General features: G+C 41.8%; 1 protein-coding gene across 4 annotated transcripts in view; it reads left to right on the top strand.

Annotated features, from left to right (window-relative positions):
• The window catches only part of celsr3 (cadherin, EGF LAG seven-pass G-type receptor 3), a 119,911-nt gene that overhangs the window by 1,238 nt on the left and 102,664 nt on the right, over positions 1 to 16,009 (top strand). For all 4 annotated transcript variants that reach the window (XM_077514821.1, XM_077514820.1, XM_077514822.1 and 1 more), the window contains exon 1: positions 1 to 4,326. This exon is cut by the window's left edge. In XM_077514821.1, coding sequence (XP_077370947.1) covers positions 1 to 4,326 — 4,326 coding nt within the window. The remainder of the gene's footprint in view (positions 4,327 to 16,009) is intronic.

Here is a 16,009-nt window from a genome sequence, read left to right as displayed (position 1 = left end):
CAAGTTATCTGCTCCAAAAAGCATATGATGTTGATGATGATGATGATGATGATGATGATGATGATGATAGTGATAATGATGGTGGTGGTGGCAGCATGGTCAGGAGGAGAGCTAGTAATTGTTCTCATTTGGGTAGGCACAGCGTTATCGACCCAAGCAACATTCGAGTGGGGGCTGAGGGAGGCTGGACCCAGTGTGTTAAGGGGGAGAGGGAAGACTGGTTGGAGGGGCAAGAAAAGGACAGATGTAGTGCACCGGCAACGTTTAGGTGCAGAGAAAAGTGTGAGAGGAGGCCTGGAAGAAGAGCAGGGGTGAGCCAAGGCATCAAATGCATTAACTTATCTAATTGTGCGGATAATGATTTGACTGTTGCGAGTCTGAGTCGACAATGTAGGGCTGATAATGAGAATAATACTGCACCTACAACTGAGAGACGGAGCAATAAAGTGCTGGTAGAGAAGAAGGATGACCCCAGTGGTTGTTTTTGCTATTTGAAGGGACAAGTAACATGTTTTGGATTGTTAGCTGAATTTATGGGTCTCGGGGGAGGGAGAACTCAGGGAAATCCCATCCTCCAATTTAGACTAGGCAGCATAAGAGAGGAGCAAGGTCAGTGTTGTATATGTAACAAAATGCATCGAAGCTCACAAACTGGCGATGATACAGAAATTGAACCCACTAAACCTTTCCTTACGTCTCTTCAAAATGGTAAAACAACTTCAGAGGCAGCTGAGTCAGCATTTTCTATGCAAGAGAAGTTTCCTGTTCACCCAACCAAGCTAAGTCCTTTTTTTCAACATGAGCTAATTTTAGCAAAACCTCTCTATTACCCTTCACAAATCAACCTGACCACTTGGTCTAGTGAATCTCCTATTTTGGCCCTCTCTGCAGGTAACAAGGGGGATTCAGTACTTGGGACAGCTCCCCTGAATGTTGGAATGTTTTTGTGGCGGGGATTCAACAGGAACAGTAATAACAACAATGAAGAAGAGGAGGGAGAGAAGGCATTAAACGCTTTAGGTGAATCTGAAATAATTGTGTCCAGTGAGCAATGGCCGTTAGATGATGTCAGACCATTAGAAAGGCAGCAGATGGGGGTTGAGGGAGGAGAGAGGAGGAAGGGCAAAGCTGAGAGGGACGTGCTGGAGGGCCCTGCTAGGGGAAGAAAATTACAGGTGGGGGAGGGCGAGTTAATGGGAGGGAGAGGACCGTGGGGAGAAGAGGATGAGAGACAGAGTGAGAGGGGGACAACAAAGCCGGGCCAAGCTGGGGAAAGAGAGGTAGAGGGAAGGAAGGGTCAGGATAGGTTCAGTAGCACTGCCACCATCACACAGTCAGATATGGAAAGATGGAAGAAAGAGAGCAGGGCCGATGAAAGCCACGAGGGTGAGAGGGAGCCAGAGGGGGAAGCCGAAGAGAGGCACAGTTCAAGGGGAGAGAGGAGCCTGGAAAGGTTGATAATAGAGCCAGATGATAAAACCTCGCTGGAAGAAAGGGCGGACAAGGTTTTGATTGCGTGGCCTCGCTCTCGGCGGGCAGCTAACAGACATCCTCATTTCTCCCTGTACAACTACCAAGTGCAAGTAGCTGAGAACCAGCCACCTGGGACCTCTGTTATTGTCATGTCTGCCACAGACCCCGATGCAGGGGATGCAGGCAGAGTGAGCTACAGCATGGCTCCACTGATGAATAGCCGGTCATCTGACTACTTCCACATCCACCCCGATACCGGCCTGATCACCTCCACGCAGATTTTAGATCGAGAACACATGGATCTGCATTATTTCCGGATCACGGGAACTGATCATGGCTCCCCTCGTCTTTCTGGTACCACAATGGTTGCCATTACTGTTGCAGATCGCAATGATCACTCTCCTATTTTTGAGCAGACAGCGTACCGGGAAACCATCAGGGAGAATGTAGAGGAAGGATACCCCATCCTCCAACTAAGAGCGACAGATTTGGACTCCCCGTCCAATGCCAATATTCGTTACCGCTTTGTCGGCGACTCCGCCACAATTGGGAGAGCTGCTTTTGAGATAGACCCACGATCAGGGCTCATCACAACCCGCGGAGTTGTTGACCGAGAAACAAACGAGCACTACACACTCCAGGTGGAGGCAAGTGACCAGGGCAAGGAACCAGGCGCACGCTCAGCTACAGTTCAAGTTTTCATCACAGTGTTGGATGAAAATGACAATGTGCCACAGTTCAGTGAGAAGCGTTATGTGGTGGCGGTCAAGGAGGACGTGAGACCTCACTCGGAAATCCTCCGTGTGAGTGCCACAGACCAGGACAAGGACAGTAATGCTGCGGTTCACTATAACATCATCAGTGGCAATAGCCGTGGCCAGTTCTCCATCGATAGCGTCACAGGGGAGATCCAGGTGGTGGCGCCTCTGGATTACGAGGCCGAGCGGGAGTACACGCTCCGTGTGCGTGCACAAGACAATGGCAGACCGCCACTTTCCAACAACACTGGCATTGTAAGTGTGCAAGTGACAGATGTCAATGACAACCCGCCCATCTTTGTCTCCACACCATTTCAAGCATCTGTGCTTGAAAGTTCACCAGTCGGTAGCTCTATACTCCACATCCAAGCCATCGATACAGATGCTGGCGATAATGCGCGTCTGGAATACAGGTTGACCGGCACCAGTTCTGACACACCATTCATCATTAATTCTGCGACGGGCTGGGTCACTGTCAAATCCATTCTTGACAGAGAATCTGTTGAACACTATTTCTTTGGTGTGGAGGCCAGGGATTATGGAATGCCACCTCTTTCTGCCACAGCAAGTGTTACCATAACAGTTATGGATGTTAATGATAACCACCCGGAGTTTTTGAAAAAAGAATATTATGCCCGCCTGAATGAAGATGCCATGGTTGGAACGAGTGTGGTAACTGTGACAGCTATGGATCGAGATGTCAATAGTGCTGTGACTTATCAGATAACAGGTGGGAACACTCGAAACCGTTTTGCTATCAGTACCGCAGGTGGTGCCGGGCTGCTTTCCTTAGCCCTCCCACTGGACTACAAACAAGAGCGGCGTTATGTTTTAACTGTCACTGCCTCAGACCGCACGCTCCACGACACCTGTCAGGTGCACATCAACATCACTGATGCCAACACACACCGGCCTGTGTTCCAGAGTGCGCACTACTCTGTTAGTGTGAATGAGGACCGGCCACCTGGGAGCACTGTGGTTGTCATCAGTGCGACAGATGACGATGTTGGTGAAAATGCTCGTATCACATACCTCTTGGAGGACAATATCCCTCAATTTCGCATCGATCCTGCATCAGGGGCTATCACTCTGCAGGCGGAGCTTGATTATGAGGACCAAATGACCTACACTTTGGCTATAACAGCTAAAGACAATGGCATACCACAGAAATCAGATACCACATATGTGGAGGTGAATGTCAATGACGTGAATGACAATGCACCTCAGTTCCTCAGTCCCAGATATCAGGGAACTGTGAGCGAAGACGCCCCTCCCTTCACCAGTGTCCTCCAAATCTCAGCCACCGATCGGGATGCACACGCCAATGGCCGCGTCCAGTACACCTTCCAAAATGGTGAGGATGGAGATGGAGACTTTACCATTGAACCGACATCTGGCATTGTGCGAACTGTTCGTCGGCTGGACCGCGAGAGTGTGCCATTTTACGAGCTCACAGCATATGCCGTTGACCGAGGCGTACCCCCTCAGCGAACACCTGTCCACATCCAAGTGACGGTTCTTGACGTTAATGATAATGCCCCGGTCTTCCCAGCTGATGACTTTGAAGTTCTGGTGAGGGAAAACAGTGCCGTGGGCTCTGTGGTTGCCCAGATCACCGCCACGGACCCAGACGAGGGTGCCAACGCCCAAATTATGTACCAAATTGTGGAGGGTAACATTCCTGAGATATTCCAGATGGACATTTTCTCAGGGGAGCTGACATCACTTATTGATCTTGACTACGAGGCTCGCAACGAGTACGTCATTGTTGTCCAGGCCACCTCAGCTCCTCTCGTCAGCCGGGCTACTGTACGGATCAAATTGGTGGACCAGAATGACAACAAACCCACCCTCCAGGACTTCCAAATTATTTTCAACAATTTTGTGTCAAACCGTTCAAACAGTTTCCCCAACGGGATTATTGGGAGAGTCCCCGCTAACGATCCTGATGTGTCGGACCGGCTGTACTACACCATCGACAGAGGGAACGAGCTTCACCTGCTGCTTCTCAATCACACCAGTGGGGAGATCCGACTGAGCCGTAAACTGGATAATAACAGGCCGCTGGTGGCTCCCATGCTGATCACTGTCACAGGTAAGAGAACAAGAAGGGGACACGGGAGGGAAGTGTGAGTGGGAGGGGTAGTAGTCAACTGTGACAAATACCATGAAGAGAACTGACTACTTCACAGGTTTGTAAGCATGGGGGAGAAAAGCTTAGAATACTTTTTTTTAGATCTCATATTTTGAATGGTGGAATGGTGAGTGAATAAAGTTGTTACGTTGTTGGCAATCGATGGAATAATTAATTAAATACAGTTAGACTGCACTTTTTGCTAGACTGACGCGCAGTCTGAAAAATAGGTCCCACAGTATTAATTTTGCTGTGGTTTGAATTTGAGATAAGTGAGACAGCAGGGAATTGAACTGACAACCAAATGAGGTAGTTAGTAGATGAATGACTAACGTTCAAATAATGAGTAAGTTGTTAAGTGAATTGTTGCATAGTGCTTGAATTATTTTACCAGCAATACTTTTATTAATGTTACAAATTTGACCTTGACTCTTATTAACCCTTTATAGAGAACTCATTGAAATACTATGAACTTAAAAAATGTCAAATTTTGAGTGTTATTGGGGGCTATAACTCGAGTTTATTTCTGTTTTGAATATTTTTAAAAATGTTCTGTCTTGCAGAAAACCATAGTAAACGAAGGTACCATATTTGGTTATTCGCCTTTTAGTGGTATAGGCCGTGGGGTGAACCCCCAAAAAGTGCCTAGAAAATGAGTTTCGCTCCACTGTCTGGGCACTACTTGTTCAATGCATTTTTTGATAGATAATACCCTTCTGAACTTTGGGTTAAAAGTTCATCCAATGTTTTCCTGCCCCAGTTTTGTCACAAGCCAGAAATGCATATATAGGTAAATTAAACGGAAATCTTGTGCTGCAGTTTTTGGTTTTAAAACGTCTTACATTAAATTCGGCAACAGAAAATCATTCCCAGATGTTATAAATACATGTACCTAACATCAGAAACAAGTATTGGTGGTTTGGTGCAATCATGTGAATTTAGATAATTAAATTTGTGCCAAAAAAAACAAAAAACGCTTCAACTGGAAGTGACACCAGCACACGAATGTTACATTTAGCTATGTTTATGTTTCATATATGAAAACAATTCACAACCTACTACGTAATGAAAGGTACACAAGAAGCAGCATACATTGGCCAAAAATACTACAATGCACCACAAACCTGGAACAAGGCAAAATGGACTAGATGAAAATAGATGCATTCAGAGCCCAGATTATTATAACATATAGAATATTTATTAAAGTATCAGATTGTGTCATCACAGCATGTCATTTATACCCCCCATGTCCGACACAAAAAATATTAATAATAAAAAAAAAAAATCAAATAAAAATCAAATGTGCATTCACAATAAAACCATGGAACTTCAATGGAACAGCTTTGTTTTGGGCATTTTTTTGTGGAAAATGGAATACAGACATTTTTATTTTTGCTTGAAAAGTGTTAAAATGGAGAGTTAACATCTTGATAATGAAACAAACAAAATGGCAGATTTTACATAGATTTTACAGCCCTGCACTGTAAAGTGTCCTCGTATGCCCTGTGATTTTACAACCTGATGTTTTACCAGCCATGTGTTAGTGTCACTTTCTTGGCTTACGTCAGTAGACTCAGTAGTTGATGTATCTGATGAGTGAGGTACCCTGTGTAAAAGTTTGTCAGTTGTTGATAATGTCTCTACAAAAACCATTTCAGAGGTGTTGCTCGAAAGGGGTGTGAAAAAACCAGCTGGGGGAAATCACGCCTGAATATTCTGTTCAGTATATCCTGCCTGAAATAGAAAATTGAAGGGAAAGATGAGCACAAGATACACATATTCACATCACACTAGGGCTGCTCTATTATGGAAAAAAATAATCATCGCAATTATTTTGGTAATAAATGAAATCAAGATTATTCAAAACAATTATATTTTGTTCAAATCAAGAAAATATTTAAACATTTGAAAATAAGACAATTACAATCATATAATATATAATTATGTAAGTTGCTTTTGGATCCAACAAAATTCATAATTTATTATTATTATTATTATTATTATTATTGTTATTGTTATTATGTTAGCAAAAATTTGAAGTTGGGGTGCAGTGTGTGTGTGCAGTAAGCTAGTTTTGACACGGGTGTGTGGTAAAATAACTCGTGTGGGCGTGCCACAACTCAAAATTAGTATTATTAGTGCTGCAGCTATCGAATATTTTGGTATTCGGATATCCTACTGAAAATTCTAGTGAATAATCGGATATTTGGATAGAAATACAAATATACCTATAGGCCTATATACTTTCTTGGTCAAAGAACAATTATAAATACAGAAGACAAAAAAAACACATTTGCATGTAATAATTAACAACCAACTGTTTTTCATTTTTAGAGAATCAATTTTATTTATTTATTTATTTCATCATCTCATCTGCCTGCAGCAACCCGCCTTTACACAAAAAAGAATTACATTATAAGTGTTATTGTCACATCACCTCTTTACAGTATATGCATATCACAGATTTAAGTGAAGTAAAGTGTTTGTTGAGGTTGGTGAGAGAGAGTTTGGGGGAAAGGGAGGGTGTAGCTGTGACTCTCTATTATGACTCTGATGGGCACAGGTAACTCGAGTTTGGTAACAACTGTTGGATTCACTCGATAAATCATTCAGCAGCTCGCGTTTTTAATAAACTATAGCCTTAAAACTTAACCTAGCAAGAAATTATTTTCAGCCCTATACAAAATATCGGTCACATTAATAACAGAAATGGGCACGCGTTTGTGTAGCACAATACCTGCTGACAATGTTTCTGCTTTGGCGAGATGATCCCTCTTCCGTGTTCCTTCCGATCCCAGACGAATATACTTTGAAATTTATTTTTACAAATGATGCAGATGGCTGGAAGGACGGGGCCAGCTGAAGCGATGGGCAAACCTGAACGGGAACTAAGTTTTTTCCCCACTTTCTTTTTAACTTTTTTTCTCCTTTCGCTCTTCTTCGCTCTCCGACGTTGTGGTCGCCATTTTTTATATGCGGTTGCTATGGTGAGGAGAAAGCAGCAGCTACCTGATTGGCTCATGTGACCTAAATCACACCATTACCGACCTAATGGCACTCCGCCCACACCAGAGATCACTGCGCCTCATCGCAAAATAGTGCCGGGGTTTCACCACCGAAAACACAAAATTGGCAGGTTTTCACAGGGTGAACTCCACAGATTCTTACTTACTACTGTAAAATCTATTTTATGAAGTAAAGATTATTTAGTGCCCCTGGTAGTGGAGCGAAACTGAACGAAAACGTGTGTGACCTGACGGCCTAGTAAAATCGATGGGGTATGTAAACTTATGAACGCAACTGTAGATGTACAAAAGCTAATCATCACTTCATGACACAAAAATGCCATGAATTCTCACCAAATTTTACATGCACATCTCTATTCATGTCAACCTCTGAATATATCCTAACAATTGGCACAGTAGTTTAAATTTTATGGGCATTCAGCTTGTGTCTCACCATATAGTGCACTCATAAGTTTAGGCCTAGTGTATGTATCAAGCATAACTGTAAGTAAATTGTTCAACAAAAACACCACTTTTGTGAAAGAAACATGTACGTTTCACATTAGAACATCACTTTTAGAACATAAGTACTGATACAGATTCCTTCCTAAATAAATAACAGTATAACCCACAGTACAACGCTACTGTCTGAACAATGGCCGGATATTAAAGAAACGGTCACTGGTTCCATGGATCTGAGTGTTGACATTGAAGTGTTGTCATAGTCAGAGCAGGCTTCCCCAATTCTGGTCGTTGAGGACTGCAGGCCTGCAGGTTTGTTTCCGTCCTCCAACACACCTGATTCTAAAGATCGGGATCATTATCAGACTTTTGCAGAGTTTGCTGATGAGCTGATTATATGAATCAGGTGTGTTGGAGGACAGAAAAATTCTACACACTGTCTCTTTAACTAAATTTTGAGGTGCACATAGTACAATATTTTATAATAAAAACTATGCTGTATGGCCATCATTTGTAATGAAAAAATCAAGTATTTCAATGAGTGCCTATTTCCCTTTTTTTTGCTGGTGTTTTTCATTGCATGTGGTGTTGTTCATGTTTCATTAATAAGTGGCATGTGCTCATCTATTGTCTCCTGTCCAGTGAAAAATGTGAGGAAGCTTCATTTATTAATGAGAGTCAAATGGATGTCAGACATCATTACAGATACTAAATGAGCATGCGCGTTGTTGACTTTTGAATGTACCAAAACGGTGCCCCTCTGACTTGTTCTACAGAGCATTCAGCTTGCTTGAACTGACTCACAGTGTGTATTCATATGAGATTCTCCCACTATCTTACCCCTCCAGGATGTGACAGTTATGAGATTATAATGAAACTACAGTCAGCGCCAGTCAGGCTCGGAGCAAAGCTGTCACTTTTTCGCTCGCTCTTGCTCTGTGCCCGTGTGTATATGACTCTCTCCTTTTAAAAAAAATTCTATACACATACATAGTCTTCACTTTGTTCTTATCTCGCCATGTAGGCCTATATAATTTTTTTTGCACTCAAGCATAGGCCATCTCCTTCCTTCATATTGAGCCATGCTTCCTACTTTCATTTGAACTCACTTCTCCCTTGTCAGAACTTTAATGTTATTCTCCAAACGACTCCTGGGTCGCTTCTCCTCCATGGCATAACTTGGCTTTCCATACCACTTACTTCCTCAATGTGTCTGTGTTGTTTCTTTATGGATTGTTCACATGCATACCTTTGCATTTATGCACGAGTCTTGTGCGCTGTGGCTGTGAGCAGGCAGAATTTCTGCATGTTTTTTTTTACATTATGCATAATATTTGTGCATGTTTTTTTTCAAGTATGTTTACTCTCAGGTGGCTTTAAAGCTTTGCGCTTCAGAGAGTATTCATGTCTTTTTAGTCAATAGTATCTGTGCATAGCAGAGAGCGCTGGGGCTGCACTCCCCTCTTTTGTCTTGGCCTCTCCTCTAGTACTTTCTCTCAGATTCTACTCTATTGATTCTCTGCCCAAGTCCCATGTTTCGGCTTCATTGTAGTTTGAATGTGTTGCCCATTCATGTTTAGACAGTATTTACGCACACGATTATGCTCAAATATTTTTCTCCAGGGTTAGCCAGTATACTGTGGATGAATCATGTTTTGATTGTAGTTTGGCACCACAAAGGGCGTCAGCTCAAGGTGACCTTGATCAAAGCGGGGGAAAAAAAAAAAAGAACTAGTGGCCAAGAACGGCTTTGGTTGTACTCGCCAACTCTCAGGGGCAAGGCTCTGCTGGAGGACAACAAAAAATACAATTTGTTCTGGGGACATCAGTGCTAATACTAGAGCGGTGAAACACAATTTTGCCTGGTGCATGAGGAAACAACAACAAATGCTCTCAACAGCATATTTACAATATAAAGGGTGTATCAAAAATGCTGTCTAGTGCCATTCTTATGCAGTTGAGTTTCATTTACGGAGACGAGACCATAATCTGAAATCAAAATCTGAAACCTCATGAGCATGCTGACTCTACAACCACAGCCGCCCACGTGCATTGACTGACTATACTGTATACATACATACTGTACAGGTCAAGCATGTTATAACGCCACTATAGTGCGCTTTTACCAGCCCATTAGAAGCCATTAGGTTTTCTCTTGGACCACAGTTGCTTGCCAGGAGTTAAATGTTTCAGGTGGTGCACAGAGAACCAGATGGCCTTTTTTCTCTTGTTGAGTAGTTAGTGGCCAGCAACCATGCCAGAGCCTGAGACCTGTGACCCTGACAGGAGCTTCAATGGCCTGCAAATTTAATCAAATTGCTCAGGGGCTCACATTCTGATTGCGTGCTTCAACGGATGTGCACACACAAGCAAGCATCACGAGTCGTCGCCGCTGCGCTAAAACGGCACCTAACAGGTGCAATTGGTTGGGGAAATTCAGATTTTGGCATGCGGCAGGAGGGCTTCACGCCTCACACAAATTAGTGTCAGGTGCTCGACTGAGGCAATGATTTTCACAAGACTGCAAAATACCAAATGATGTCATCTGGGGATAAAATGAGGATCAAAGAAAATAAAACTGTAGTTTGGTCCTTCATTTAAAAAAAACAAAAACAAAAAAAAAACAGAAAATGTACTTAACCCTTGCGGGGACAGTCACTACAGTGGACAGCTATTCAAAAGTTAATTTCAGCAACTCCAGCTAGGGCAAGGCACAATTCTATATGACAGAATAAAGGCCCATATGACAAAATAAGAGTGACCAGACAAAAATAAGAGTGACTTTGACAATATCATCATTATAATGCACATAGAAAGTGACATCATCATCATCACAAGAGACAAATATAGGACTATAACAACACAATGACAACAAAATGACCCAACCCAAAACACTTTCTCGACTCATTTTACATAATGTTGTCATCCGTGGAGGTTGAAAAAAGTAATGAGCATATTTTGACAAAAGCAAGTAGTAGAAACATATTTTCAAATAGGGAGTAAAAGTAGTTATGTCAAAGTTAAAGCATTAACTCATTGATTAATCAAAAAAATTATCGCATTAATCATGTATTAACGTAGATTAATCGCACTGTTAATTTTGACCACAGATGATCCTGACACGACGTGAGAATGGAGGACTCAGGCGCAGGTGAACAGTTGGCCTCAAAAGGCTGCAGTTTATTTACAGGAAACCAAAAACACCTCTTACAAAGGGGAAAAACGCTGAACATAAAGAGCTCCAAACTGGAGAGGAGAAAAAGGGCACTCAAAAAAGGGACGACAAAAGGCGCTCCGCTAGGGAGGAAAAAGAGGGGCAAACACAAGGCGCAAGGCAAGGCAAGGCAAGGCAAGGCAAGGCAAGGCAAGGCAAGGCAAGGCAAGGCAAGGCAAGGCAAGGCAAGGCAAGGCAAGAACAAGGACTGTGATACGAGGGCTGTGAGAACGCTTCCATGCACGGGTTGTGACACTTCGGCAAACTGCAGGTGGTGGATGATGGCTTTTATTGACTGAGTAATTGGTGGCAGGTGGAAGCAATCAAGGGCGTGGACCAGTAATGAGCTGAGCAGAAGGAAGGGCAAGTGACCTGAGGTGAGAGGGTGGTTAGTAACTTCAACATAAAACAGGAAGGTACTTGACAAAATAAAAGTGAACACTGGCCCGCCTATGGCGGCGTGACAGATCCTTTATCTTGTCAGCGGATGGTTATGTTAAAGGTAGCACAGGTTGTGTTTGAGCATTAAACATCTACAACTACATACATTAAAATAAAGCATTTAATAAAAGGTTGCATATGACATTCAGAATATTTGTTCATGTCAAACTATCGGGGTCATTTTTTTCTCTCCATTTGAAATTATGCAAGTAATTAACCGATTAGAAAAAGAGGAGGATGAGCGTGTTCAGTGGATCAAAAAATGTTGAAGACGTCCTCATAACATGTTGAATGTTGAAAGAATTAACATGCGACAGTTGCTGTTCAAATTTGGTGGGCAAAAAAAAAATTGATAAGCCTTTTTAATTAAGTGATTAATAGAAATTCTAAGATGTGATTAATCTAATTAAAATTTTAAAATCGTTAGACAGCTCGAGAAAATACAAAGTTATCAGAAAAAAGCGGTCAGCAGCAGTCACAGAACAAACAGAAGACACAAGCCTAGCAGGATGTTGGCAGCTGCCACGATCCAGCTGCTAACCGCTGTCACGTGCATGTCAGAGAGGTCAAATTTGTGCCGATTTGGGTGAGGCTGCAGATCAACTTATGAAGTACAATAGATGCGATGTGTGTCTATGTGTGATACGGGCTAATGGGCAGGGACTTAACAGGCGAGATGGCTTTTGTGTCGGTACAAGTATCCGGTTTAATGTAAAGGATTAAAGCTTCTGTTGTAAAAGGCTGCTTTGAACCCTAATGTTGACAGGGTCACTCCATGTGTGTGTGTGTGTGTGTGTGTGTGTGTGTGTGTTACTGTTTTTTTCAACTGAGTTCTACTTTTAGTATAATGACTGACCTGAGGGCTTGAAAGGCTTTCAAAAACAAACAGAGCAGAAATCAGCAGTCCAGCCAGTGGCTGAGCTGTGTGTGTGTGTTACAATGATACATAGGCAATACTTTCACGATAAAATACAAAAAACCCCAAAGTCCCCATAATGTTGGATAATACACAACAAATATTACTTCTGAAACCTGATGTGTTTGTATTCCAAACAATTTTCCAACAGAAAATGAAAGCAGAAATGATCTGTTCCGAGCCCAATGGTCAAAATGATCATAGTTGACTTTTATTAATATACAGCCAATGATTTAAAACAAATTGACCATAGTGAAATTTTGGTTCCTTTTGGCTGTCTCGATATTTCTTTTTTTGTATTTGGAAGGAACTGTCACAGCAGTGTTTTGTGAGGTCAACCTGCTGGTGCACTTGAGGGCTTTTCTGGCAGCAGAGGAGAGTCAAACACACAACCATGTTGACAGCGCAGTGTGAAATGGGATTGAACCCATCCGATGGTGTCGACATGGACTGTACACTAATGGGCTGAAGGCACCATGACAGACATTTTGTGTATTTCTGAGAAGCAGCAAATGGCTTTTGTTCACCCTAAATCCAATTTTGGATTTGTGAGGTTTTTTTTTTTTTTTGCGTTTTGCATGCGAGTTGTAATAAATCTCCCCCTTTGGGCTTTTTACTTTTAATCCCAATCTCTTAAATGAGCAAGGGAGCAGATACTCAGCTAGACTCTTAACCACAACAGTACCAATGAATATGAATGAGTAAAGCAAGAGGGGCTTTTTAAGCATTTAATCCTGTCAGATGTGTCTGCTATATCTACACCCCATGAACTTGTCAGCATATAATTAATTTAAACAAAATAGATTAACACTAAAGTAATTTCAGTGACCTTATCTAGTTTGATTGTGTAGTCATTTGTTGCGGTTGTCAGTCATGTACAATTGTCCATCTGAAAGTGGGGGAATGGCTGCATTTTATGCAGCACATTTTTCTGTCTTCAAGGTAATCAAGGTGCTGTGTTGTGTTGACTTTGAGCCAATTGTTGATGGCTCAAGTGCTTCAATCAAGTATGCATTTACTTTCGCCAAAACTGTTGTAGCTTCGTCGGCTTGCATTATTTACAATACAGAACCGTCACTGATCAGTATTACGACACGACTGGACAATTTAAATTGCTTGATGACATTTGTCGTATCAGTTTTACTGCTCTACTAAATACCTTACGTTGCTTAATGAAGCTATGTGCTATACAGTAGGGCTGGGCGATAAATCGAATTAATTTGATTAATTCGTCCATTTAAAGTTCCACGATGTGAAAATGAGCTAAATCGTGAAATCGAGGTGCTTATAAATAAATACACATCCTCTCCCTTGCGCGTCTCGCGTCTGTTTACGTTCGCTGTTTTGGGTCCTTCGTTTGGTGGCTGGCGCGCTTGCTGATGACGTAACCCTACTATTGAGAAACTGCGGTATGTGACATCATTGGAAGGCGCACAGGACCCCGCAGCCGTACAGGCAGTTCACATCACGCCTGTTTTTTCCTTTTCTTTTCACTCACACAAACACGCACACTAATTAATATGATGTGTATTGCGCACGAGTTTGAAAGCAAACGCACGAGCAGAACTTCGTCGTAACGTCTCGGCGTGAGCCTGAAGCAGAAGTATACTGAGGCCTTTACACGGTCTCCCAGGCGGGGAAGCGAGCCCACGCCAACTGGCAGCGAAGGCAAATGATGCTTCCACACCTCTACCCGGAGCCCCACATCAGCGCCAGTTTGCTCCTTCGGCCAAACGCTACGCTGCCTTACTCGCGCACATTATGTCTGCTCCAGAAGACTAACCAAGAAAATGAACTCATGTTACGTCTATGATATGAAATTGGTTTGGCTTTGACAAGAGCGACGTAGAGCAAACTACAAGCATGTGCAAGGTTTGCCGGGCAGCTATTAAAACGAAGAGTAGGCGCACAACTAACCTCTTCCAGCACTTGCTCCAAAGGCACCCAAAAGAATAGGAGGAATTCTCACGTCTTCGAGAGTGCGGCGTGGCTAACGCTAGCAAAGATAAGTACAAGCAAAACTTTAGCCGTATTTAATACCGGGGGAAACATTGTGACATGCACCAGAGCTTGTCTTTTGCCAGAGTCAGTTGACAGGCTAGTTTTTCTTGCAAGGGATTTGGGTTTAATTGCAATAAAAGGTGCTGCTGATTATTTTTAAGCTCTTGATCTTAAAGTTCTGTTATATACAAATGTTATTGTGAGTTGAGTTGTATTTTTGCACAAGTGGTAGAATACTGGATGTGGTTTACAATACCTGTTTACAATTGTTAGAACTACTTACTTGTGGCATTTAAGTTATGCAAAAGCTATGAGAAGTTTTTTTTTTTTTGCACAAGCTTTGTGCCATTTAGGTTATGCAAAAGCCATAATTAGTTTTTTTGTATATGCCATGTATGGCTTTTAAGTTGAGCAAAAGCTGTGAGTAGGTTTTTTTCCCACAAGCTATGTGGCATTTAAGTTATGCAAAAGATAAGAGTAGCTTTTTGCACAAGCTATGTTAAATTTACATTAAAACTGATTCAAAATTAGTGTACGTTATTGTCTGAACATTTTTCACAAGCAAAATTTTTGAATAAATCAAACCTTGTTTAAATGTTGTAAATTTTTTTTTTTTTTTTTTTTTTTTTTTTTAACTTTTGATTAAAATCGATTAAAATCGTAATCGTCCAGAATGACAGAAAAAAAATCGAGATTTTATTTTTGGGCCATATCGCCCAGCCCTACTATACAGTATGTGTTTATGTCCAAAATGCATTTTGTTGTAGTGGATTTTTTGCTGTAGTACTCGAGTGGCTCCAATACGTACCAGAGATAAATTCCTTGCATGTTTTTAAACATACTTGGTGAGTAAAGCTATTGATTTTGAATTGGTTGTGATTTTTAACATTTTAGCATGGCCCATGGGCAGAACCAATTCCCTCAACCATTTTTGTCTACTTTTAAAACAGAAAAAAAGTCAAAATCTTGAGCATTTTTTTTATCAACTGGCACTGTTCTAGAAAAATGCATGTCCTGAAAATAAAAAGCATCTTAGGACAAAACCTTTTAACATAGGGGACACTATGTATGCCCACAATTGCTTGTTAATGAAACCTTCGGTACTCACCACAAAAGTCAATATTATATCCTTAAGATACTAAAGTTGCATTGTCAAAGGATTTCTTTCTTTTAGTGGAAAAATAATGGATGAAAATGATGTGTTGTCTTTCATCTATTTGCAAATTAAAAAGTGTGCCATTATGGGTGTTAATACCAATCTACAGTGGAATCACATCCCCCCCCCGCATCAGAAATAATGGAAATCAGTTGCAGGGCAAAACTCGTTACATTATAAATATTTATGAACTGTAACGTTTGCAGTACCTTTTTCCACATTTGCAACAACATACAACATACAAATATTATTCATAATGTGTAAACAACAATAAACATTTCTTTATGAAGGCGGGTTTATGATTTGCATTGCAGATGCACACATATAATTTATCCATCCATCCATTTCCTGAACCCCTTGCTCCTCACAAGGGTTGCGGGGGTGATGGAGCCTATCTCAGCTGGCTCTGGGCAGTAGGCGGGGTACACCCTGAACTGGTTGCCATCCAA

Source organism: Festucalex cinctus, chromosome 2 (genome assembly GCF_051991245.1).
Source record: "Festucalex cinctus isolate MCC-2025b chromosome 2, RoL_Fcin_1.0, whole genome shotgun sequence".
Lineage (NCBI taxonomy): Eukaryota > Metazoa > Chordata > Actinopteri > Syngnathiformes > Syngnathidae > Festucalex > Festucalex cinctus.
The sequence above is the reverse complement of the archived record's forward strand: the minus strand, read 5'-3'. Positions and strand labels throughout refer to the sequence as shown.